This window comes from Vanessa cardui, chromosome 26 (genome assembly GCF_905220365.1).
Source record: "Vanessa cardui chromosome 26, ilVanCard2.1, whole genome shotgun sequence".
In the NCBI taxonomy this organism is placed as follows: domain Eukaryota; kingdom Metazoa; phylum Arthropoda; class Insecta; order Lepidoptera; family Nymphalidae; genus Vanessa; species Vanessa cardui.
Genome location: NC_061148.1, coordinates 2,507,347 through 2,534,287, shown reverse-complemented (window position 1 = coordinate 2,534,287; position 26,941 = coordinate 2,507,347). Strand labels below are relative to the sequence as shown.

The following is a 26,941-nucleotide window of genomic DNA, read 5'->3' as shown; positions in this document are numbered from 1 at the left end:
CGAAGGTGAAATTCAGCAGCCGGGATTAATCCGAACAATTCCTCGGAACATTCCCCGTGAAAAATTCGGTAGAAGATGCAGAGTGATCCAACATCTCTACGCAAAGCCAAAGGATCAAGGAGATCGGAAAGGGCTTGATCGTCAATAATTCGAGCCGCTCTACGTTGGATGCGGTCAAATGGAAGGAGCTGGTACTGGGGAGCACCCGCCCAGAGGTGAGAGCAGTACTCCATGTGAGGCCGAATTTGCGCCTTGTAAAGTTTTAGGCGATGGGCCGACGTGAAGTACTGTCTCGCCTTGCTGAGCACACCGAGCTTCTTTGAAGCCAATTTGGCTTTGCCTTCCAATTGACCGCGGAACTGAACGAGGCTCGAAATATCAACGCCAAGTATTCCGATACTACCTGTAGCGGCTATCGGGATGTTCTCAAATCGTGGAGATACGACAAATGGTGTTTTTTTAGCGGTTAACGCGCAAACTTGCGTCTTTTTGGGGTTGAAATGGACTAAATTTAGCCGGCCCCAGTTCGAGACTTCGTTTAACGAAGACTCGATTTCAGACACAAGTTTGTTCCGGTTTTCTTCGACGTTTTCCCGAGAAATATTAGCGCGGCCGGTGTATAAGGTGTCAACGGTACTGTCGTCTGCATAGCAATGAATGTTCCCGATTTGCAACAAATCATTGATATGCAGAAGAAACAGAGTGGGTGATAGGACGCAGCCTTGTGGAACACCAGCATTGACGAATTTTAAGTCAGAGCATGCACCGTCGACAACGACCTTGATGCTCCGATCTGCCAAAAAGCTGGTAATCCAATTGCATAATTTCCCGGGAAGCCCATAAGAAGGAAGCTTCGAAAGAAGCGCTTTGTGCCATACGCGATCGAAGGCCTTCGCTATGTCCAAGCTGGCTGCTAATGCCTCCCCCTTGCTCTCAACTGCTTCAGCCCACCTGTGAGTAAGGTAAACTAGAAGATCACCGGCTGAGCGACCCCGACGGAAACCGTACTGGCGGTCACTAATCAGCTGATTCTCCTCTAGGTACCGCAGGAGCTGGCAGTTAATAAGGGACTCCATTATCTTGGAGAGCAAGGAGGTGATGGCTATAGGCCTATAATTGGACGGATCTGAGCGGTTGCCTTTTTTAGGGATCGGATGCACCAAAGCAGTCTTCCAGGAGTTCGGGACGACGCCTAATGCGTAGGATTGCCGGAAAAGACGCGTTAAGACCGGTGCCAACTCGGGAGCACATGTCCGTAGCACGATTGGAGGGATGCCATCGGGTCCACTCGACTTGTGAATGTCCAAGGAAAGAAGTGCTTTCCGAACTGCACTTTGCCGAAATTTAACCTCCGGCATCGTCGTATCACATCGCGGGATTGATGGAGGTGACTTTCCTTGGTCATCCAGAGTCGAGTTCGACGCGAAGAGAGACCCTAAAAGATCGGCCTTCTCCTTCGCGGTATGGGCCAATGACTCACCGTCCCTGTGCAAAGACGGAAAAGAAGGCTGACAGAAATTCCCTAGGACAGCCTTAGCGAGAGACCAGAACGCACGTGTTCCTGATGGGAAGCGCACCAGTCTCTCGCCAATTCTGCCAATGTACTTCGACTTCGCCTCAGCTATCACGTTTTTGAAGGACCTGGAGGCAGAGTTATATTCCTTTCTGAATGTGCTGGTGTTTGTATCACGAGACGCCGATGCGTTAGCCCAGTCTTGGTAGCGTTCCCATTTTCGGCGTGAAGCCGTCTTACAGAGGCGACCAAACCAGGGCTGGGACTTGCCACCAATGGGCACCGCAGAATATGGAATGAAAAGTTCCATACCCTGAAGCACCACATCGGCGACAGAGTCAGCAACATCGCTCGGATCATCCATCGAGAAACAAACTCGCCCCCATGGGTAAGATGCAAAGAAGGACCGCATCCCATCCCAATCTGCTGACTTGTAGTGCCACACGCGACGACAGCCCGCGAAACGAGGTCGTGAGTATCGTGTAACTGGCACTGTACTCCGGACGAGACAGTGGTCCGACGAGCCCAGAGGGGGATCGACGACAATCTTATAGCCGTCCGGATGCGAAGTCAGCAGAAGGTCCAACAGGGAAGGTGTATGATCCTCCACGTCCGGTATTCGCGTTGGCGAGGTGACCAGTTGTGTCAAATCATAAGCCAAAGCGAAGTCGAGAACAGATCTACCCGCATGATCAGTGGTGCGTGATCCAAGCCACTCTGTATGATGAGCATTGAAATCGCCCAGAATAATGATCTCTGCGGATGGAGTCTGCTGCAGCACGGAATCTGTAGCCAATTGGACGTGCTCAACCAGTCGGTCGGTTTCGGCATTACCGCTATGGGACCTATAAAGGCACGCGTAGATTCGCGGATGGTCGTCGCAGTCTACGCGCAGCCAGATAATTGATAGGTCCTGCCCTTCAAGGCTGCCGAGGCGTCGAGAGCAGATATCATCTCTGACGTAAACGCACACCCCAGCTCGTGGCACAAAAGTATGCTCCAATTTGTACCCGGGGTAAGAGAGAAAAGACGTATCGGCAGGAGAAGATATCTGGGTCTCGGTAAGAAAGAGCAAGGCCGGCTTCGCCGTCTCAAGGTGAAAGTGAACGGCATTCAAGTTGGAGTTGAGTCCCCTTATGTTGCAGAAGTCCACAGCGAGTGTGGTAGGGGTGGCCTTATGATGCCTGCTCCGCTTGCCCCGAACAGTGGCGAGCGCAAAATTGCCCCCCCCAGAATTCGGAGGGCAGCCTAGGCATCCCTGCTCAGGCGGTGTACGTCCTGAGCATGGATGCCCAGAGAGGGATTCTCCATCGCAGTCGCTGATGGTACCCTCCTGGGGTAATGTCACCAAATTCTGCACAACCATGTTTTGGGGGGAGAGGGATCGGGCCTCCGGAACTCTCACTTACCGGACGAAACGCGGTAGCATAGCTACCACTTCACGCCGATTTTAAGTGAGAGAGTGGTACTTCCCCGGGCGTGCCGGCCCATTCGACTGCAACCGAGAGGTATGCAGTGTGGCACTACCACTTGAAAACATAACAAATAGTAACTCTACAAAAGTTAGAAAAATATGGAAAACAACAACATACCATATCAAATTATAACAAAAGTTATTTCTAAACAATTCTAAACAAAAGTAATCGTTAGACAGTACCCTAGAGATGAGAACTCTAATATAGTCTCACTCGAAAGCAAAAAGTTGTCTAACTTAACTCTATTCAGAAAATGTGATAAGTAAAAGTAATTATCAGACACCTTAACCTTGGAGATGAGGACTCAATATGGCCTCACTCGAAAGCAATGAGCTGTCTAATAAAACTTGTTTCATTTAGAGTAGGAAATTATAAAGTATTACCTTACTCGAAAGATGGAAAATATTTATATATATTTTTTTTATAAAATGTTGGGTCTACAGAATATACACTAATTGGCATACCAAGAACACCAACCTCAAAATGGTTTCAAATAAAAACAAAAGATATGACTAACGTGGCCGACGCAACTCAATACGACTTTCCGAACACGAGAGCATACAAAAAATAGTTCTAACTGTGACCGACTCTACACCATCAGCTTTTCGAACACAGTTAAACAAAACTTCCAAAAAATGGGTGTCTGTGACCGGCTCAACACCACCAGTTTCCCGAGCACAGAACAAAGTCTCCAAAAAATATGTCTGTGACCGGCTCAACTCCACCAGCTTTCCGAGCACAGAACAAAATAACCAACAATTGTTTCAAAAATGTGTTATTGGAAAATTCACAAAATTGGAATATCCAAAACAAAGTCAAAACCAAGCTGGACTAAAGTAATAGTCAATAATCGAATCCAAAGGATTACTTCTACAAAACTTCAACCAAAAATAACTTATTACTAAAATATGCAATAAGGTTCTACACAACTAGCAAAAATGTTATGTACAAAACACACAAACAAAATAATACAAAAGTATAAACACAAAAATATTGTAAAAACAATATTCAAAAAATATTACAAAAAAATGCATAAGATCTTATGAGTCAAAAGAAATATTCGGAATTACTTTTATATGGAATCCAAAATGTCCTAAGTTAAATTTAGCAAAAATACACTTGTAGAAAAAGATATTCAAATTGGAATCCTATCACTCAATCTACTCACAAGTCATGGCTAACTCTATCATACTTCTCGCTCATTCCTCTCTAACAAAGCCATGGTTATTCCAAATCCAAATATAAATCTACAAAATATTTTAGAATGAATCCAAAACTATATTTTAATAATATCTTTAATATGATAACGACCAACAGTACCTTTCTCTAAATCTTTTAATATATAAACATTATTAGAAATCTTCTCTATTATTTGAGATTTGATAAACTTAGGAGCAAGTTTAGCCGAAAAATATTGAGAAGCACTAGACAAGATGAAATTTCTTCTCCAAACTATATCACCTGACTCATAGGAAATGACTTTCCTTCCTTTATTATAATATAAAGCATTCTTTTTATAAGCTTTAAATAAAGATTTGGTTACTAAATCAAAAATTGAACTTAAGGAATCCAAACTTTGAGCATAAGTTCGACGATTACCAAACTCAATTTCATTCAAATTTGTAAATGAATTACTGAAACGATGTAATGAAGCATCAATTATGACTTCACGACCAAACATAAGAAAATTGGGAGTAAATTCAGTAGCTAAATTAATACTGCTATTCAAAGCTAATTGAACATGACATAAAAATTTTGACCAAGTTCTATGATCATCATGAACAAAACATGCTATGCAAGTTTCTAGCGTTTTATGATAACGTTCAACTGGATTATTTTGAGGTGTATATAAAGTGTTATAAAATATTTTATTAATATTAAAGCTTTTCAAAAATTGTACAAAATGCTTAGAAGTAAATTGAGTACCATTGTCACAAATTATGATTTTTGGACAACCAAATTTGAGAAAAATATCCTTTTCTAAAAATCTACATATGGATTTTGTGGTAGCATTATTTAATGGATTTAACCAACAATACTTTGAAAATACATCTAATACTGTGCAAATATATCTGTGTCTAGAATATGATTTTGGCAATGGACCAACTATATCAATGGATAGCATAACCATAGGTTGAGAAACAATCTTTTGATTTGTCATAATACCAAAAGGTGGAGCATTTGAGTGCTTATAAGCTTTACAAGTTTCACAATTTGAAATATAATCTTTTACATCTTTAAACATATTAGGCCAATAATAATGGATTTTTAACTTATTTAAAGTTTTATGAATACCTAAGTGACTTGAATCTAATGAATCATGATTATTACGAATAGTATCTAATACATTTTCCTTTGGAATAACAATTTTCCATGCTAAATTACTTTGCAATTGAAATTTGGGCTTACAAAATCTATAAAGAACTTTATTTTCAACTCTATAATTTTTATATCTTAAGGGAAATTTTTGACAACCTATAAATATATTTTTGTACCAAGGATCTTCAATTTCTTCATCAGGATGGGTTATCTCTGATGGAATATCAATAGCATTAATTTGAATACGAGATAAAGTATCAGGCACAACATGTAAATTACCTTTTTTATGAATTATATTAAAAGTAAATTGAGATATACGAGCAGCCCAACGCGCTAAGCGTCCGCTTGGATTATTTAAGCGTAATAACCACTTTAAACTAGCATGATCTGTTATCACAGTAAATTCCATACCTTCAATATACGGTCTAAAATGTTCGATAGAGTCTAATATAGCAAGAAGTTCTTTTTCAGTAGTACTATAATTAATTTCACATTTATTAAATGTTCTAGAATAAAATGCAACAGGATGTTGATTATCTTCATCATCTTTTTGACATAAAACACTACCAATTGCATAAGAGCTAGCATCACAATGCAGGAAAAATGATTTGTTAAAATTTGGACAAATTAATACAGGAGCAGTTAATAATGCTTGTTTAAGTTTTACAAAAGAGTTTTCGCAATCTGAATTCCATTCTACGGCACGCTTACTATTTCGACTACCGCGAGTTAGATTAGTTAACGGAGTAGCAATATCAGCAAATTTTTCTATGAATCTACGATAATAAGAACACATACCAAGAAAACTACGTACTTGTTTTACAGTTGTAGGACGAGGAAAATTTTCTATTACAGACAACTTAGAAGGATCTGTATGTAAACCATTGCTATCGACAACGTAGCCTAAATAACATAGACGTTCTTTACAAAATTCACATTTTTTCAAATTAATAGTTAAACCAGCATCTTTTAATTTTTGATAAATTTTACTTAAAAGAGTTAAATGAGTTTGAAAATCACTAGAGATTGCTATTAAATCATCTAAATATACAAATACATTAGAATCGAATTCTACACCAAAAAGTTTGTCTACTAATCTTTGTAGTTCAGCGGGAGCATTAGTTAAACCGAAGGGCATACGAACGAATTCGAATAATCCCTTTCCAGGAATTACGAAAGCAGTCTTCTCTCTGGAAGATTCTTCTAAAGGAATTTGCAAAAAAGCTTTAGACAAATCAATTGCTGTGATATACTTAGCACCACGCAAATTATCCAAAATCCGCGACGTGTAAGGTAAAGGATATGCATCTTTAATAGTGACAGAATTTAATTTTCTAGAATCTAAACATAATCTTATACCACCATCTTTTTTTGTGACAGCTAAAACTGGAGAACACCAAGGAGATTTAGAAGGTTGAATAATACCATCCCTAAGCAAAACTTGAACTTCATCATAAAGTTCTTTTTGTTTAGCAGGACTAATAGGCCAATAACGTTGTTTAATAGGTTCACCAACAGTTATAATTTTATGCTTAGTTAAATGTGTTAAACCTAAACCTTTCTTTTCATAAGAAATTTCTTCAAAAAGCTTTATAATACTATTTAATTGTTCTTTTTCAGAAGAAGAAAGTTGAACTACAGAAGTTACAGAATTTATAATTATTGAATTCTTATTTTCAAAAGTTATGTTTTTAAATAATTCATGAGCTAAATTAAATGCGAGCCAAAAATCGAATCCTAGAATAATTTCTGGATTTAGTGAAGGAACTACCATGAATTCTACAATGCGAGTTACATTGTCACAAGTAATTGGAATATCTATAGTACCTAAAACGTCTTGTGAACTACCATCAGCAGTACAAGCTCTGTAACTACTAGTCTTAAGTTTGAATCCTAAATTGAGGAATTGCAAGTGACTATTACAACCTAGTACACTTTTATTAGCACCACTGTCTAATAAACCTGTAAATGATTTACCACAAACATGAAATTTTAAAAATGGACGTGTGTCACTATTTTTAGTAAACAAAATGGGAGCAAATTTATTCATTGAGAAAAATAGTTTTAAATAATTACACCAATTAGAGAAGTCTTCACGAATTTCAGAAGCATTGGGTCTTTTTAGAGACCTTTTAGTATTTGTCAGATCAACTGATTCTTTATTAAGAACCTGAGCCTGACAAAATCTTACTCGTTTTTTAAAAGAGTACAATTATTGCAAAATTTAGTGATAACATTTAATTTACCACATTTAAAACATATAGTGCCTGGAATCTTTTTACAGTTTTTATAAGTATGTCCAATTTCTTTACATTTTAAACAAGTTAATGTTTGAACTGAATTAATATGCTTAGTCTTGGAATCTGAGTTATTATAATTAGATTTATTATTTAATATGCGAAATTCATCAATCTGATTTGAAAGTTTTACTAAATCATCAATAGAATTTAATGAACGACCTACTAAATGAATAGAGTAGCTTGGCAGCATATTATGTTTCATTATTTCTAACAAAGTATGTTCAGATAAGGGATAAGTTAGTCTGTTTGACATATCTACGATTTCAATAATAAAATCTGATAAAGGTTCAGTTTGTTTCTGTTTTCTAATTCTTAAATTGTATTCAAGTCGATAATCAAAATCTAGTTTGTCAAAACGCTTTAGTAATTCTAATTTAAGATGTTTCCAAGAATTAAGTGAACTGCGAATAGATCTAAACCACTTGAGAGCAATGTCAGTTACTACATCAGTAAAGCATGGCAATATTTGGTCATCACTAATATCTCGACTCACACAGTATTCTTCAAACGTTAACAAAAATTCACGTACGCATGTTTTACCATTAAATTTATATTTAAACTTAGACAAATCTACTCGTTTATAGTATTGAGGTTGTTTATTATTCATAGATAAAGTGTTACTAAAAAACTGTGGCATGTCTGCCGACAAGTCTACTAAATCATTAGAAGCAGAAGGCTTCGCCTGAGAAATATTCGTCTCTAACATCTGAGAATGTTCTGCATTATTTATATTAGGTGTTAAATTTTTATCACCGCTATCATCAATAGATGGTTTAAGAGTTAATTCATCTCTGTCAGTCATGGTTATGTCCTAAAATAGAATTGACAATGGAACGAAAAGCTTTACTTCAAAACATAAAAAAGTTATAAACTTGGCATTCAAATTACATAAATACTTAACATTAGTATTTAGTACAAAATGATTTTAACAAAAATTATACATATGAAAATACATAGCACATATTAAATGCTTTACAAGAGCTTTAATTGTAATTCAGGTCCCTGTTCGGGCGCCAATTGTAATGTAAAATTTTGAAGGGGGGGCCAATTGTAATATATAATTGGCTAAAAATAAATTTAAATTTAAAAAATGTTAATTTTCTTCGAGGCAAACTAAAAATTCGGTAGAGCTGGACAAGGTTTTTAAATTAAACAAATCCTCGAAAGAAAGTGCTCCGGAAGTCAGTTAAATAACCCTTCAACATTACAAGTAGATTTACAAAAAAGGCAAATCTATGTTATAAATTAATTTATTCACAAGAATAGAATATAAAAAAAATAATTTTAACAATTGTAAAATCTTAAATTTAAAGAGTAACAAAATCGGGCGCCTGGATGTTTACATCCATTTAAAATACATTAAATTTAATTAAATATTATAAATTGTAAATTTTTCAAAGTTAACAAAAAATATTTTAAAGTTAGACTAAGTTATGTTATTAAAAGATTCTCCAAAAAAAAATATTCAAATATAAATTATTAGAATTAGGTGTAAATAAAGTTACAACAATGTATAAAAATTATTTTTTAAAAAAAAGTTTGAATGCCAAATTTTCATAAGATTATAAAATGTATACTAAATCCCACGAAGTTCCAAAATTGCGGTAAAAATAAATATGTAAAAATTACATACCGAAATCCAGAAGTTAAATAAATGTTATAAAGTTTTCACTTCCTTTACGGTTTCTAAAATTTTATCTTCAAAATATCCAAAGAAATTAAGTTCAAATGTTCTTCGAAAAGCGTCGACAATAATCCACTCGAAGATACAGCCAAAGAAGATAATTCAAGGAATAATCCACGATAACACAGTTGTAGAAAATAACTGTAGAAAATAATGGTAGGAAAATACCAATTGAAAATAAACTGTTGAAAATAACCATTGAAAATAACTGCAAAAGAGAAACAATTCTAATTAGAACCTAACACGAATTTCGAAAAAGTTTCACTTTAATAATACAAACAACTTACCCGGTCAATCCCGGTTATTTTCCAAAAATAACAAAATGCATCATGGGAAATATTCTAAAAATTCCCTGTAAAGAACCACAATCGTTGTTACGAAACCGAACAATTGAAATAAATTCAAATTTCGAAGAAAGTTTTTCGACTTACCACGAGGCGACAAATATCCAAATTAATTTTTGTAATCCGACATGGATTTACTTCCAATCGTTTAAATTAAGACATATCGTGCCTTAAAACTTCAATTTTCAACAATATTCAATAATTTAAACCAAATAAAAGTTACAAAAACTTTGAAAATAATTTAGCGTCACATTTCGACTTAAAAGGCGGAAGGAAAGTGAGGTCTTAGACAAACGTCAAAGATCATCTCAAAGATAATATAAAGATAATAAATCACAATTAGGTCAGGAACGCATAATGCATAAAAAGTGCATTTTTATTTTAAATGTCAAATTTAGCGGTATTTTTAAATAACGCATACACATAGCCTTAGAAATGGTTGTCAAAGTCAAATGACAGATGACATCCGATAACCTATGTTAGAAATTTAATATTTTTTGTTGAAATTATTTAAAAATGGATGAAACATGTAACGTGCGCCACAATTACGTTACAATATGTATATATATGTTTGATTTTATCACTGAACAAGCTATCACATTCATAATCTGACCTACAAGCATGTATATGATTGCATTGTTGTTAAAATAATGGGTAATATATTTACATTTCCATCAACACATTCCATATAGCATTAGTAAAAAATATTATGTTAATATTCAAGAAATCGGTTGATACAGGACATATGTATCAATCTTAATGTTCGTTTTGCTTTAGTCAAAACCCAATGTTATTATTGATTTGAAGAAATTGAAAACAAGATCATGAAGTTAAAGCTACTACTATAGTAATATTATATACATATATTTATATTATAACCTTCTCCAAAATACACTGCTTCATCTGTTAAATTTTTATGTAAATCAGTTTAAAAGATTTTTCAAAAAAATCATGTCCTAATTAATACTTTTTACCTTATTAGTAATACAATTAAGTGAAACAAAAAACTTAATAGAATCACTTGGTTTTTTTTCGATTAGTACAATTTAAAAATAAAAACAGTCTATTAGTTTATTGCACAACATTTTTCATCTAGAAAAAATGTTATAGAATATATCTGGAATTTTACTGCATTTTTAGTATTGTTTATGATATGCGGGAAAAAGCATACTTATGCTAGTAATTTATTGGGTTTTTACAATAATAAATGTGAAACAACAAAGTTAACAGCTTGTTAATTTTCCATTACTAGGTTAAAATATTTTCAGATGGGTTGGAGCATCATCACCATCATGCTTCTCCATTGTTGGTTGAATATAAAACATGTGATTTTATTTGACACATGTACATAGGTTATATCATGATGTTTTTTTTAAACTTCAAATCAATATGAGATATTTGGTGGCAGGCCTTTGAAGAAAGAGTAAGTCAGTGTAAATTCAAGCATAAGGGACTTTACATCTTGGTTCCCAGGGACGATGGTGCATGAGGCATGTGAGGGATAGTTAATAATTCTAAGATGCTTATGTCTTATGGGCAGTGATTAATACTTACCACCTGGTACCTTTGCTTATTGCAATTTGCTTACTAATAACATAAAAATATGAAAGTATATAAATATAATAAAAAAAAACAACAAAATCACAAATAATGTATGTGTACATAAAAATAACAATTACATTATAGACTTAAACAGTTTTTCTAGTATCAGTTCTGTTTACCTTGTGAATACATTATGCAAAACATATATATGTATATATATATAATCTGATAATACCAATGAGATAGTGATAGTGTTACTTGACTTCATAAAGATATAATTATCGAGAGGTTTCTGACCTTGTTGTATCTTTGTATTTTACTATCTTTTAATGTTGATTAAAGAAGGCTAAAGCCTTATTCTGTAGATGTGTATGACAATTTTTAAAGTCATGTATTACTTCAAGTATATTTACTACTAACTAAAGGATGTTATGAATTCCCAATATTTCTTTAATGTTATTTTCTTTACCTTTTGCATATTGTATGTTGATGATATTATGATAGCAATACTTCATGAAGCTGCCAGCAACAGCTACAATGTTTCATTTCAGTGGAATTAATTATAGGTGAATGCATAAAATATATAATATGAAATAAGCATTCTTATTTACCTATATATAAACAACAATGTTGCAGTTTTAATCAAGCTATCTCATAAAATATAAATTTAGTGTCAGTATCTGACAATATATATTTTTCATTATTATTTAATATGTGTTTTTGTTTGTGGTCACACTGGTTTCTTATTATCAAAAGTCCTTGACGTACACCGCGATAAGGAACAACCGTTATCAGAGGCATGGTGTTCTTAAATTATTTTTGATTTATAATGCTTCATATAAACATTTTTTTTTTATGTTTGATTAATTGTATTTGACAATAGCACAAATAATCATTACGATGCAATTTAAGTATCAATTATAAGGCAATGTTATATGGTCATGCGATTAAAATTTAGCGATGCGAGGATGACACAAAAATATCGAGACATCTTTTTTAAAAATTGAATTTTGGATATAGATATAAATACAAAGTATACGAAATCGAAAGATTTTTAGAAGTTATTTGCCCTGGCACAATCTTAGATACATATAGCAACACCAGCGGAGCATAGTAAAAGTTGCGTCTATTCTCTAATTTATTTTGTATGTTGTTATTATTAGAAAATATTAAAATTCGAGCAAATAAAATTCAGCCATATTACTAGAGAATCTAGTTTATCGGTAGATCTATTATTTTGTCGGGCATTTGGACGTGATATAAGTACCAATACAGATAAATCCCGACTGGCAACATTTGAATTAAACTCTTAAGCCGCCATATAATTAATTTTCTTTAAATATGAGTAAAAGAAGAAAAATATTAGTCCGATATCATATTATGTTACACTACCAATTAAATACTTAATACATAATCATTATTCGGTACAAAATATACTAATTCAAAATATACAATATCCACTTTACCCACTTATCATTTAAATTGTCGTTACAGTAGTACACAGCGGTACAGTTAGACAGTGGGTACTACTGGTTCGGAATGTGGATTCTACCGAGCTCTGACAAGAAACTGATTACACAGTTTCTTTATTAACTTCTTCATTTCATTTATAAATTATTAACAATATTTTATTTGATACTTTAACTTATTTATCTATTCAGTACTGTACAATATATGTTTGTTTAATTAAATTATCCCCTTCATATTGCTTCCGAGCCCCTGGTGACATGGTGGGTACATTTTCCACACAGAGACTAGGAATCGCGATTCAACAGGGAAATTCTTCCAGCATTTGCACATGAGCTATTTTAATTTTTTTCTATATATTTTCAGTAATACCAAATAAATAATTATTTTTACTGGCAACTCTAAAGTGTCTTTGATAGTTTATTTAATAATAAATAACTTTTTCCGGGAATTCGACAATAAATTGAATAAGTGTAGGAAACTCGGTGTTGCGAGTTATATTTATATTTCATTGTTTAAAAATGCACGTCACTGTTTGTATGAAAATAATCAATTTTATTGAACATTAGTTTTAAAATATATAATATGCTTTTTTTTCTCATAATTTTATATTAACTAACAGTGCGTGTCAAAGGCTTTAAACGTTAGTTCTCCTTCCCTTAGGTGGACACGTGATGTTATATAATCTGTAATATATAATTCTTTCAATAAAAATAGATATAACTCATAAAAAGCGAATGTATTTTTTCAAAATCGACTAATAGATACACCCAACCAAGCAATCTATACTTAGTTTTCACTATATAGCATACAACAAAGTCGCTTTCTCTGTCCCTATATCCCTATGTATGCTTAAATCTTTAAAAGTACGCAACGGATTTTGATGCGGTTTTTTTAAATACATAAAGTGATTCGAGAAGATTTGTATATATAATTAATAGACAATTTAGTATAGGAACACTGATAATTTTAGAAGTTTCTACTGTGGTATCATATCATTGCACCCTTGCGAGGCCGGGGCGGGTCCCTAGTATAGTATTAAAAATATCATTATATAATACTCTCGGTATTTATATTTTTAATGCTATATTGTTTTTCTCAATTAAATAACGTAGATTAATAATTTCATTTTATTATATAAGTAAAGGCTTGATGTGATTTTAAAGCTCTCTGTAAACAATGAAAGCTTACATTGCAAATAAATAATGATATAACGTATAATATAGATTCAATTTAAATTTATACATACAGGTAATAATATAAATATAAAAATAAAAAAACATATGTATAGTCTATGGTTTCGGAAAAGTATTTGAAAGTTAAGCCATTATTATGTATATTTTAACATCTAACAAGAAATAAGAAACATAAGAAACAGATTCATAAATTAAATTAGACTGGTAACACCAAGTTTTCGTTCGCGAAGTCGCATTGATCCTCCTTGAAGTTGGATATTTTAATCTGTATTAAAATTACGTAGACCGATTCACAGTAACTTTAAAACTCATTATATTGTACGCGATTATTTGATACGGTTGCTTGGAATTTGAGTTAGTTTTATATACGATACGGATATTTAATTGTAAATAAATATACTATACTATTATTGATGAGTTTGTTAATGGTGGAATCAGAATCAAAATATTATTTATTTAAGTACCAGTGGTTAAAACGCGTGCACCTTAACCGATGATTGCGGATTCAAACCCAGGAAAGCACCACTATATATATATATATACTTAATTTTTATTTATAATTCATCTCGTGCTCGGCGGTGAAGGAAAACATCGTGAGGAAACCTGCATGCATTCCACCATCCCGCATTGGAACAGCATGGTGGAATATGTTCCAAACCCTCTCCTTAATGGAAGAGGAGGCCTTATCTCAACAGTGGGAAATTTACAGGCTGTTACTTTACTTTTTTCTTTTTATAAAAACACCTTCCACGTTACGTTAGTGTTGAATTTAATGTAAAGCTAACACCGGTTCGGAAAGTAGATCGTTTGAGTATTATAATACCTGAAATTATAACAGACAACTTAATTTCGACATCTATGATTTTGTTAGGGATATAGGGTACCATCTTGTTTTTTTACAAGATGATAATTTTACCGTTGTGATTAATTGATTATTAGACTTTTCCCATTTTTCTTACATGAGTCTTTGACATGGAAACAGTTCATTGTATATTCATTTCCTGGGAACGTTTTCATTTCCCAGACTATAAACACAATCTACAAGTTTTACTTGGTGGTAGGGCATCATGTTAGCTCATTTAGGTACCACCAATAGTTAGCATTTATGTGTTCCGATTTGAAGTATGAGTAAGCCAGTGTTACAGGTGCAAGGGATATAACATCTTAGTTTCCTAGTTCGGTTTTTTTATATGGAATTGGTTGGCGGACGAGCATGGGCCACCTGATGATAAGTGGTCACCATCACCCATAGACAATAACGCTGTAAGAAATGTTAACTATTCCTTACATCGTCAAAGCGCCACCAACCTTGGTAACTAAGATGTTATATCCCTTGTGTCTCTAGTTACACTGGCTCACTCACCCCTCATACCGGAACGCAACAATGCTGCGTTGTTGTTTAGCGGTAGAATATCTGATGAGTGGGTGGTACCTACCCAAGAGGGCTTGCACAAAGCCCTACCAATAAGTAATTGTCGGTCGGTGGCGATGTATGGCACGATTTTACACACTGCTAATGTATAGATTTGGTGAGTTCATACCATTAAATGGTTTATTAGTCTGCCTACTCGTATAAGAAAAATAAAGTCAAATACCGTGAATGAAATAAGCAGAGGCAGTATTATCAAAAACTGTGTTGTGAGCACCTGTGTTGGCAATGTTATGGTTTCATAAAAATGAGTAACTACTGAGTTTCTTGTCGGTTCTTCTCGTCTGCATTTCGAGCCTGTTGGAACTTTTAATTTGTAAAATAATTGAAAAGTGTTTGTAAAAAATACACAGTAAGATTTATTATCAAAGATTGATGTTTAGATCTGCTAATATTCATTAATATTAATGATCTCTTGATGTCCGTGTATTTAATTATCTGTTTAACTTGATTATTAGTAAATATTTACATATAGTTCACATATATGAGAGATAAATTTAATTTAATCCTGTAAAATGCAAAAGTGCTCGCAAAAGTTTATTTTGGTTTTATTTTATTAATAGATTGTTCAACGTACATAGATAAAAACACATATGAGTAATATTTAATCTTAATTTGTGCTAAAATCCGTTGTTTTAAAGCCGTTTTCTGCATAGCAACTATCCGATCCTTTTACGTCGCTATCAACGTTAATTTAATTTTAATTGACTAGAAGAAATATTGTTTAACATAAAACGCAATTTTACTACATAGCTTAATTTTACTTTAATTGACCAAAAGCAATTAGTTGACGAAGCTTTTAAATTATTATCAAACGATAATAATATTTTTGAGAACTAGAGGTTATGACTATACTATGTGGTATTGATATTGTATGAAGGTTTTTCTTCGTTTTTAGAATTGTTATCAAAATTCAAAATAAACTTCATTCAAGTGGGCCTTTACCAGCACCTTTGAATCGTCATTTAACAATTAAGTGAAGCTACCACCGATTCGAAAAGTAGATTCTACCGAGAAGAAACGGCAAGAAAGACAGTAGTTACTCTTTTTCAAAATTTAAAAAATACAATCATATTAGTTAAATACAGTTATATATGTATGTAATTTGCCTGGAAGTCAACAGGTATTAATTCCACGCTTTTTTATCATCTACAAAATATCAATAGAAGTTTTCAATTTAGTAGACAATAGTATAAATCTATGAGCGATTTTTCATGCTCTTAAGAAAAATTTCTATCAACAAACGTTAGGTTACAAAGAAAAGCTTATGTGTTAGAGATTTCAAACAACAACCCTCGGGTGGGAGTATGTAAATAAATTAAAAAGATCGTTGTCTCTTTCTTATATGTGGGGTTGGTAAGCGTTGCAAAATTTTTAGTTACGATACCAGTGTATGGAAGGTACGTAAAAAAAAATCAATGATCGTATTAGGGGTAAAGATGAAACTTTTGATGTACTAAATATAGTAGTGAAGTAAAGTATAGTAACAGCCTGTAAAGTTCCCACTGCTGGGTTAAGGCCTCCTCTTCCATTAAGGAGAGGGTGGAATGCACATGTGGCAGAATTTCGATGAAATTAGACACATGCAGGTTTCCCCACGATGTTTTCCTTCACCGCCGAGCACAAGATGAATTATAAACACAAAGTAAGCACATATATATTTGGTGCTGCTTGCCTGGGTTTTAACTCGCAATCATCGGTTAAGATGCACGCGTTTTAACCACTGGGCCATCTCAGCTCATACTAAATCTGCAACGTATTAATTATAATTTCAAACACTGATGTAACGTTTATAAAAATCAAATCTCGGTTGAAATTTAGGTCCAGATGCGAATGAGATGATATCGCATCGCGTTGAGTGGTGATTCGTACGATACAAATAATATTTCATCGTGCATTTTATATGTTAAGCTTTTATTTAAGAAGCCCAATGAGCTATTTGTATCTGTTTCTATAAATTATCTCTTATTTCTTACATTATGCTTACAACATACAAAAATGTAATGGAATTTTGGCGGTAAAAAACCTGCTTATATTACCATAAAAGAAGGAAGTACCTATGACAAAACCTATGACTTTTTATATATGCGATATTGGTCAGATTATAATAAAAGTACAGCCTATATTTATGACAATTTGTTCCCATCATTTTTGATGTCGGCTGAAAATAATAATACAAAGTGTAAATAATAATTAAATATTAGTATGTATATGTCGTAATAAAAATGTGTATGGTAAACCAACTATAAGAAATATTATTATCCTATTATTTAATTTATAATTGTTTTAAATGTCATATGATAATTTTTATATGATATGAAAGTCCGGACAAATGAACCGTCTCAAATAATTACCTACAAATATTTTCATTGTACTATTTATTTGCCTCACCATACCGAATACCGGTACTTTGCCAAATAAGGGCTCTTAGTAAGCTGTTAATTATGTTCTTTGTATATACCGATAACATAATATGACATTCTATAACAATGACATTGGAAAATATGTTGCCTGGTGGTAAAGTATGCAGGCCCTGAGAGCTGAGATGGTATCACTTATAGACTATTTCAATCGTATATAAATAAATAAACAAACCGATCTGTGCGATTTGCTAATAGCTACCTTATTATGCAATACATATAGTTCTTGATTAGTATATGTTTAATTATAATACAATATTATTCCACTTGACTACTTATATCCACCTCAATTTTACTTACAAAGTTCACTACATCGTCGACATTCGAACGCCATTTTTCGCGTCCATCCATAATGAATATCATAGATAATGCAAACTTTCGACCAATGACATCGCGTCAATTCAAGGTCAAAGTTGTTTGTTTGTCTTTTCTCTTCCCGTGTTTGAAATAAGCTATGCGTACTATGTTTCGCAACTTGTTGGTTGTAAACACGCGTTATTTACATCAAAAACATTTACTGTACTGCGTATTTTTTGGTAGATTACTGATGAGTTGTAAACACGCATATTGCCAACAGTTTTGTAGAAACTAATAACATACACTGTAGGTAATTTCATACTCATATATTTTGAACGAAAGGTTTTTAACTTTATATTACCCCTACCAATTTGATGATTCCTAAAAAAATTGGTCTTGTAGTTTCTGATGAAATAGCTCACATATAAACATACATAAGGAACATTTCTTAAGTCTGTTTAAATATTTATTTATATAATTATTTATTCTTGATTTAGAATATTATGTTGTTGATGATGAACAGGCGCAGTGCGAGTTCAATAAACTATTGACTTTGAGACAATATATATTTTTGTATGATTTAAATTTTATGATTCAAAACATTTTTATCAAACAACATCTTGTTTGAGTATTAAGAAAACTATTATTTAACAGAATATGTGCTTTACTGTGATAGATATAGAGGTGAAATTGTCGTGTTAGTATTATGTGTCATATCGTGATTTTGTATTTAAATATGTATGAAGAAAATTCGAGCTATTTTTAGTTGTAAAAGTTAAGAACGTGTTTCTTTTATTGTGCTGTCTGTTGTCATTGACTGAGTTTTAAAGTTAGTATGTCTGTGTGAAATTGTGGGCTCGGTTTTTGATATGAAAGTTAAATAGATCGATTTAGAAATAATGAATATAGTCGTTATAGATATGAAAACGTTATATGTCACTGGTAGTTTTGCTTGAAATGAGACATTTATAAAGTAAAATAAAAGTTTCATTCCTTTTTGAAGATTTTGTAGTCATGTTTGTAATGTTAAGGTATTTTTTTTAATTTAAGTTTGGTAATAGCCTATTATAATATATTATCATCTGATCGATTTCGGTTATAGCGCATATTCAAATAAATATTGAATTGCATATGCGCAATCACAAGAGCTGTATTCCTTCATCTCTCATATTTCCCCACGTCGGGAAAGAGTGCAAAACCAGTGGCTTACTGTATTTGTTAAGACATAGAAGAGTATCTGCTAACTTTCAATCTTAACATAGTTACTACGAATTTCTCCTCAAAAAGACATACTGACTTTTTATTGGTTCAAACCGATATTCCTCAGAAACTGCAGCCGCTGTGATACTTCTTAATATTATTGTCATTTCAAGCTTTTTTAGTCCTTTGACAAGGTTAATTTTAATTTATATATGACGTCTTTTAAAATTTCTTGAGAATATATAATATAGATAATCAGTGGTTACTATTTTAATACGTATTTTATGATCATATATGTGTAATTAAATCTATCCTATATAAAACCCAACAATTACTAATTCCAATTTCAAATATAATTTATAAAAAAAATAACACGACTTTTAAACTTATTTATTGGTTAATGTTTTTTTATGTCGTGTTTGCTCTTGTAGATTAAAAACGTAGGTCAGACGGTTGTGATTAATTTTATAATCTCTAATCGAATCTAGGTTATTCAACTTGGTGTTGCCATATCCATCGACCTTTACGTAATACCTAAAAAAATATTATTATAAAATAATAAATTATACACTTCTTTATAATGGTATGACGTATGTATATACACGAATGGATTCAAACTGAAGATATGGAATTAATTATATATTTGAAATATCTTAAACTTTACATAGTGTAATAATTTGACATTACATTATATTTTTATATGGTTTAATACTGGCTGTATTTAATTCCGTACTGTTCGACTATTTAAAAAAAAGTTGATAGTTTGAAATCTTTAATATTTTTTTCGAGTTGATTAATTTGTATAAATTTTTGTTTCAGTTAATCTCAACAGCGCATCTAAAGTGGACATATCACATTTCGACTTGCTCAAAGTACTTGGAACTGGAGGTGAGTGATTATTATTATTTAATTTTAGATTAATTTATCCGACTATCTTAACTTTAATATTATTGGGTAATATAAAATTCTCAAATTAACTTCTATATCGTGTTGTATTAAAATGCTATAATTGTTAAATATCGAAGGAAATATATAATTTAACAGAAGCCATCGATACTAAGGTAATAGGATTATAAAAATATTTACATTTAATAATTTGAGCTGTGTATGGTTTTTAAACTCTTGCATCAAAATTTGGCAGACCCCTTTCTTTTTATGATAGCCTAGTGCTTTACTTGGCATAAAACAAAGCTTAGGCTGAAAGCATTGTTAGAAATAAATCTATTAACTCCATCCATGAGGAAAATAGAGAAAAGTATTATTAAAATTTATATTTATTTTATAAGGAACAAAATTGCATTAAAATATTTAAAGGAATAAAATAAGCTCTCTCATTCTTATGAATGCCTGGTACATCTTAAAACAGTGTCAGAAAAAGTTTCATACAAAATGTATGAGGAAATTTTATATATTATTAAAGTGTATTAAAGTATGCCCATTATTATTATAATTATGACTTAAAAACCTATCTTTGATGTGTGAATAAAAATTTAATTCCATCCAACTTGGTCAAATCCAAGGTTTGAAAAAATTCGGTATATATAATAAAAAAAAAGCTATTTTAAAATAAATAATTTCTTTGAATTTTAAAATATTTCATGTTAATGTTATTCACATTCACAATATAACTGTCGAGGAATAAATTCGGTTCAATTGTATATTTTCGTAGAATAAAGGAACGTAATGGGTACCTAAATTTATTTTATTTTAAAGTAAAATATAAACCTCGAATCGGAACAATATGTATTCGTAATTTATGAGTATATCGCAAATCTAACAGTCAAATATATCGATATGAGCCTCGGACACCTGTTTATTTAATATGCTAGTTAAGTTACAATGTAAAGCATTGCGCGAGCGCAGATGTCGTGTCAATGACCCACCACGTGGTGATTGTTGTCTACCGAGGATGTCCGGGGTATGGGGGCTTTTTTTTCGAGTTTTTATTTTTATCTGTGGTGTTGATAGGTTTATTTTTTATCTGTTAATAAAAAGGGTCGTTTGAAGTACTTACAGAGCTAAGTTCGTCGTTAAGCTTCCCGATTAATTACCACGTGGTCTGGCTAGTTAATTTTTTTTCTGTAAATTAACGAATAAAGTCGGAGAAAGTTTTTTAGTAATCATTTATGTGTGATTTATTTCAAAGTTATTAATAAAATCTATTCTATATATCTACTGTGATTGTAATTGACGATTATTATTCCAAAAGATTACCTCAACATGAAAATTCATTTAATTTTATTCACTTACTACTGATTATTTTTTCATTCGGAATTTTTTTAAGGGATTACTTAGAAAACTTTTAAAGTTTCGATTCGTTTAAGAAACCAAATAAATAATCACGTTGTAGTCACGTTTCACCCTCGTGTCCTAACAAATGGAATATTTCTTCGAAATTTAGTAAAAGTTTAGTACCATCTATTTTAAGTTTATTTATTATAAATAAATAATTTCTATTTATACTATGTTATTTATAGCACATTCTTCTGAATATTTTATTTGAATAGAATTCTACTTTTTACAGAAAATCTATTATTATATCAAAATTGTTAGTAAAGGACATCTAAATAAACTTTGTATTCGTGTGATGCGGTTTGCTAAGGAAGTGAGCCAGTCTGTTTACGGGCCCAAGGGATATGACAAAATAGATGTCTCATAAATATGGGATAATCTGTTTATAAAATATTACTAAACAAAATATAAACATGTCAATATAAACAATAATCTTTTAAAGTTACTGTCTGATTGTCAATGAGCCAATGAACAGCTTAAATTTTTATCAGTCTATTTGTCTTCCCTTATCGTCGTACCGTAAATGATTTTGCAAAATTTCGTCTTTAGCGTGGCATAGCGTTTCCTAAATTTTTAACTAAACCAGGCAACATATAACCTACATATAACCTATACCTATCACAAATTGTTTAACTTCTAGAAATAACTAGTAAAAAAATTTCATATTGTAACTGCTTTTCGAATTCATACTATAATAGTGTAATCCTTTTTTGGTCATAATTTTTGCATTATATTGTTAAATTTTAAAAGATATTGTAACACTGTTGGATTGCCAAATGAAACAATAAATAAATAAATAAACATTTTATAATTCGTTTTCCATACAAATAATTATTAAAAATATTACGTGATTTGGATTAGAGAAATATATTGTTTTTCAAACAAAGTATGATATAATCTTTCCGTCCATTGTTACGAAAGAAAAGAAGAAAATGATGTATATTTCATTTCGGTTTTTATTTATAACGAACTATACAAAGCTGAATTCTCATTAGTTTCTAATTAAAAATATATATAGGAAATAAACTTAACAGTTATGGAGGTGTTATCGCCTGCACATAATTTGCGAGGGTGTTCACTCAGTGTAAAGTATTAATGTTACGTATGAGGCATTTATTCGGTCAATTGTGTAACGGTTGATAGCATAGAACAAGTATGTGAGAAATGCTTTCAAGGACTAAACATTTTATAAATAAGCAATCTGACTAAGTTTGGGAACTGATGTGTTATGTCCCTTGATATTTTATATACGTATATAATTTGTATATAAAGTAACTACTGAAATTCTTGTCGGTTCTTCTCGCAAGAATCTAAATTGAGAACTGGTGGTAGTTTCACTTGTTATAGTTGTTTAATGTGCGATTGTACGATTCAAATGTGCTTCTGAAAGCCTACTTTTGATTTTGTTTTAATTCGTCTTTCATACAGAAACAACATCACTACATCATTATATACATGTATGTCTTTAGCAGTAGAATATAGGATGAGGATACACAAATGATTTGTAAATACTAATCCGAGTAGAGAAACTTGGCGAAATACACTCTAAACTTGTCTACTCATGTCTAGACGAAGTTTTAGATCAGTTGTTTATTTTACATTTGGAACAAATAAAGAAAAAATAAAGATTGCCAAAATATATTCAATTCAAACAATAAGGCTCACTTTCAAACTTATCAAAGAATGGTATGATCTAGTCAAGTTTAGAATACTACAATAGGCTAGTCTTCTGCTTTAGGTTAGGCGCTCACTGCCATTTCCAGTACGCTTCCTGTTCTACAACTGCTGTAATAGTAATAGTTGGTACCATCCATACATACGATTGTAACCGCAATACAAGCTGTCATTAAGGATCATAATCCTTTAAACAAAGCAGTTACACGACATTTCAAGCGATTACAGCGCTGATTAATTTGCTATAGAGAAGTTAATTCAGTGTACCATTTAAAGTTTAACAGCGTACTATATCGCTCTTAATGATTCTTTTTTTACAGAGTTTTATTTTTTTTAATTGTTACCAGGAAATGTTTTTTTTTTTTGATAAGGAAGTTTGAAGAGCTGTTAATGAGGTTTTATTTTTTTAATTCTTAGTCTATATTCTTCTGAAACAAGGAATAATTATATAAATCCTAATTGATCGATTTCTTTGTTTTTGACAAAGTTCTTTTGTTATTTTTGGGACTACTTATCACTCATACCGGTCAATGTATATTTTTGGGGATAATCTTATTACCCCATAAATATACATTGACCGGTATGAGGTCGAATCTATTCGATAATTGATTAAATAGAATATGTATGTAGAATATGTAATATTCTCCTTTGAAGTTGATCTTTTGAATTTATTTAATATTGATAATTACATTATAAACTGTCATAGAGTTTACAGAAGCAAATATTTGGCATTTTAACCGACTCAAAAAGACGTGTTTTCCGATTCTCTTGTGCTTTTATCTCTGTCCCTTCGAAACTCCGTCATTAATAAACCGAGTTGGAAAATTATTTTTTCGTTAATAATACCTCTGCTTTGTCCCGTTAAAATTTGAAGAAAAATATGAAATACGTTTCAAAACCATTTTTAAAAGAGAAACCCACTAGTAGACCATTTAAAGGATATTTACTTTAGTTAAATAATGATCGGTGTCGTTTTATCAAATAAGTTATGATCACATATATAATAAATAAAACCTTATCCATACGAATATTATAAATGTGAAAGTAACTATGTCTGTCTCGTTCTATTACTACCACTGAACTGAATTTGATGAAATTTGGTATAAAGCTAATTTAAACTCCAAGTGAGAATATAGGCTTCTTTTTTTAGCCTAATACAACCGAAACGAGTAAGAGATATGTCCATTGTAATCAATTCCTGTAACTAAATCTTCCCCTATTAAGTAATATCCCAAATTCTGACATTCACTTTGTATATTCAACGCTTCCCGCCATCGTAACTGATAGTTCGGTAAACGTGACCAGAGACACGTGCATTCACGCATTATATCGTATGGATGCGTCGACGTTCAGTTAGTATAACGAGGCTTGTTTGAAAGTCAATCGTATGGACTATAGATGACTAGTAACCCGCCCCGGCTTCGCACCGTTGCAATGCTGATACTAAATACACTGAATGTCTTACAATGTTCACAGCTTTTTCAGTAATTCTCTACTTTATTATACCTGAATCTATTAAAAATCCACTTCAAAATCAGCTGTGTAATATAAAGATCTAAGCATACATAGGGACAGACTGTGTTGAGCGATTTTGTTTCATACTTGTTAATGATAATGACTAGCTGCTCGTCTTAGCTTATAATCCACGTAGTTATCCAAAAAATATTCAAAAATACTTTCATATCGTATGCTTATGTTATGAAAATTATGTCCCATAGATATCTAGAGCCATTAATTTTGTTGTGTCATAGTTCGTCAGGGCAAATTATTTAATGTTATAGATTTCTTGCACAATATTTTTGTACAATTTTAATTTGGTTTTGTTCAGTAAAAGTTTTTTACTAAGATGTCCGTGCGTATCTTATAGTGTGTGTTTAAGAACCAGTGTTGCCAACATATAGTTTTCTTCGCGTTATTGTGTTTTTGACACTCACTTATCTAACATTGTGAGATAATGTAAATACTAAATACATTGTTACGTTACATACAATACGTTAAATAAGAAATTAAAATATTTCAAAAATCGATTTTTTTTACAAGTGGTAATTTGAAGTATATTATAACATTTATATAATGTTTTTAAAGAAGACCCATGCGATTTAAAAATTTGTTATTCTCTATTTATTAGGATGTCGTAAAATATAAAAAGGCCATTTAACATTGTATATGATTCTCAAAAAGTTTTTTTTATTGAATACGATATCGTTAATGTTAGGGGAATCCCCTAAGTCACAGTTCCACTGATAAGATAGAGTATACGTAGAAATGTGAAAATGTTAACTTTTGTCGTATGAATATATATTGTTATATATGTATGATGTATGATATTATGTTAATCATAAAAAAAAAGTCGATATTACACCGGTTTTGGTCTAGTGTGTTTGATTTATTTGTACATTGACGAAATATATATAATTTTTATTCATACATAATTCATCCAACTCAACTTTATTTTATTTATTTGTATAATTCAATGATACGAGGAACATTAATAAAATGTAATCATTAATAGTTTCCGTCATTAATTAAAATAAATATTAAAGGATAAATGGAAAGATAAATAAGAGACATAATAATAAAAGTTAACGAATAAAAAAAGTGAACGATAAAAAATATTCTAATAAATTTAGTTAAATAAATCTTTAAAACGTAGACAATGGATGTAAGAGAAAGAGAGATGACGATGGCGTTGTAAGGAATGGTTACCTAATATTTCTTACATTGCATATCTATGAGTTGTTGTGACTAGGTGACCATATGCCCGTCCACTTTACACGTACACCATATAATTTAATTCTATTTTTTTATTAAAAATAATGTTTAACATTGTTTATAAAAGGTAGTAAGTAAGTAATATTAATGATGGTTTACGTCAAAGTTATTTGAAATAAATCATGTACATAGTTTCTTAAGGTACTACGTATGTTCATTTACGTCACCATACGTAAGTCACACGCTTCTTTAATTCACGGCATTCGTAATAACTCATAGTAATTATTGTCGTCACGACCACCTTATCTAACATTATACAATATTTTTAAAAAGTTTTGCGTATTATATATTCATAATTTATTCGTTTTACATATTAATTATGTTCAATTGTGTTTCGTGAGTCCGATCCAACTCGTGAAAATCTATGGTCGATAGAACGCCTTGGGTTTTGTCGTTGGATGCTTATGAGTCACATTATTATGTAAAGACACACACACGCACACAACTTAATGACAGATACTTATTATTTTAATGTAGTCGCCGCAGGTTTCAGTAATGTGTGTTCAGTGGTCGGAATTCGACCATTATCATTATTAAAAATATTGAATAGTATTTTGTATCGTCTTGCTTATTCTACTGTTCTTTTTATTTTTTTATGGGTAACACTTTTGTGCCAATAGCTACCGAACAAATAAGAAAGTTTATTTTCATTTGATCCGAATAGTTACTCACATATTATATTACTTAAAGGTCTATTCGTCACTTAGATTACGTTATTTCATAAGGTTTCGTTTTATTTAAAAAAAATAATAATGCCCGTAATATACACATGTATGACGTAGACAAATTGAGTTTTATTTCTGCACTTCCTAGATGCACTTGTACATGATATTGATTACGATAAGAACTAGTTAAACTGTTAATGAATAATATGAGGCATGCTCCAGGCACTACCGCCATTCGTGTGATAACGTGTACAGGCGTGTGTGTGCATACGCGTCAAATCTGTTACGAAGTTGCTACGTCAACACAGTCACCAGCTAATCATGGCAATACTTTTGACATACTATTAATTAA

The 26,941-nt window shown here is 31.9% G+C and overlaps 1 protein-coding gene across 2 annotated transcripts in view; it reads left to right on the top strand.

The window, feature by feature from the left end:
- The window catches only part of LOC124540716 (ribosomal protein S6 kinase alpha-5-like), a 128,616-nt gene that overhangs the window by 14,180 nt on the left and 87,495 nt on the right, over positions 1 to 26,941 (top strand). For both annotated transcript variants that reach the window (XM_047118396.1, XM_047118397.1), the window contains exon 2: positions 20,006 to 20,074. In XM_047118396.1, coding sequence (XP_046974352.1) covers positions 20,006 to 20,074 — 69 coding nt within the window. The remainder of the gene's footprint in view (positions 1 to 20,005; positions 20,075 to 26,941) is intronic.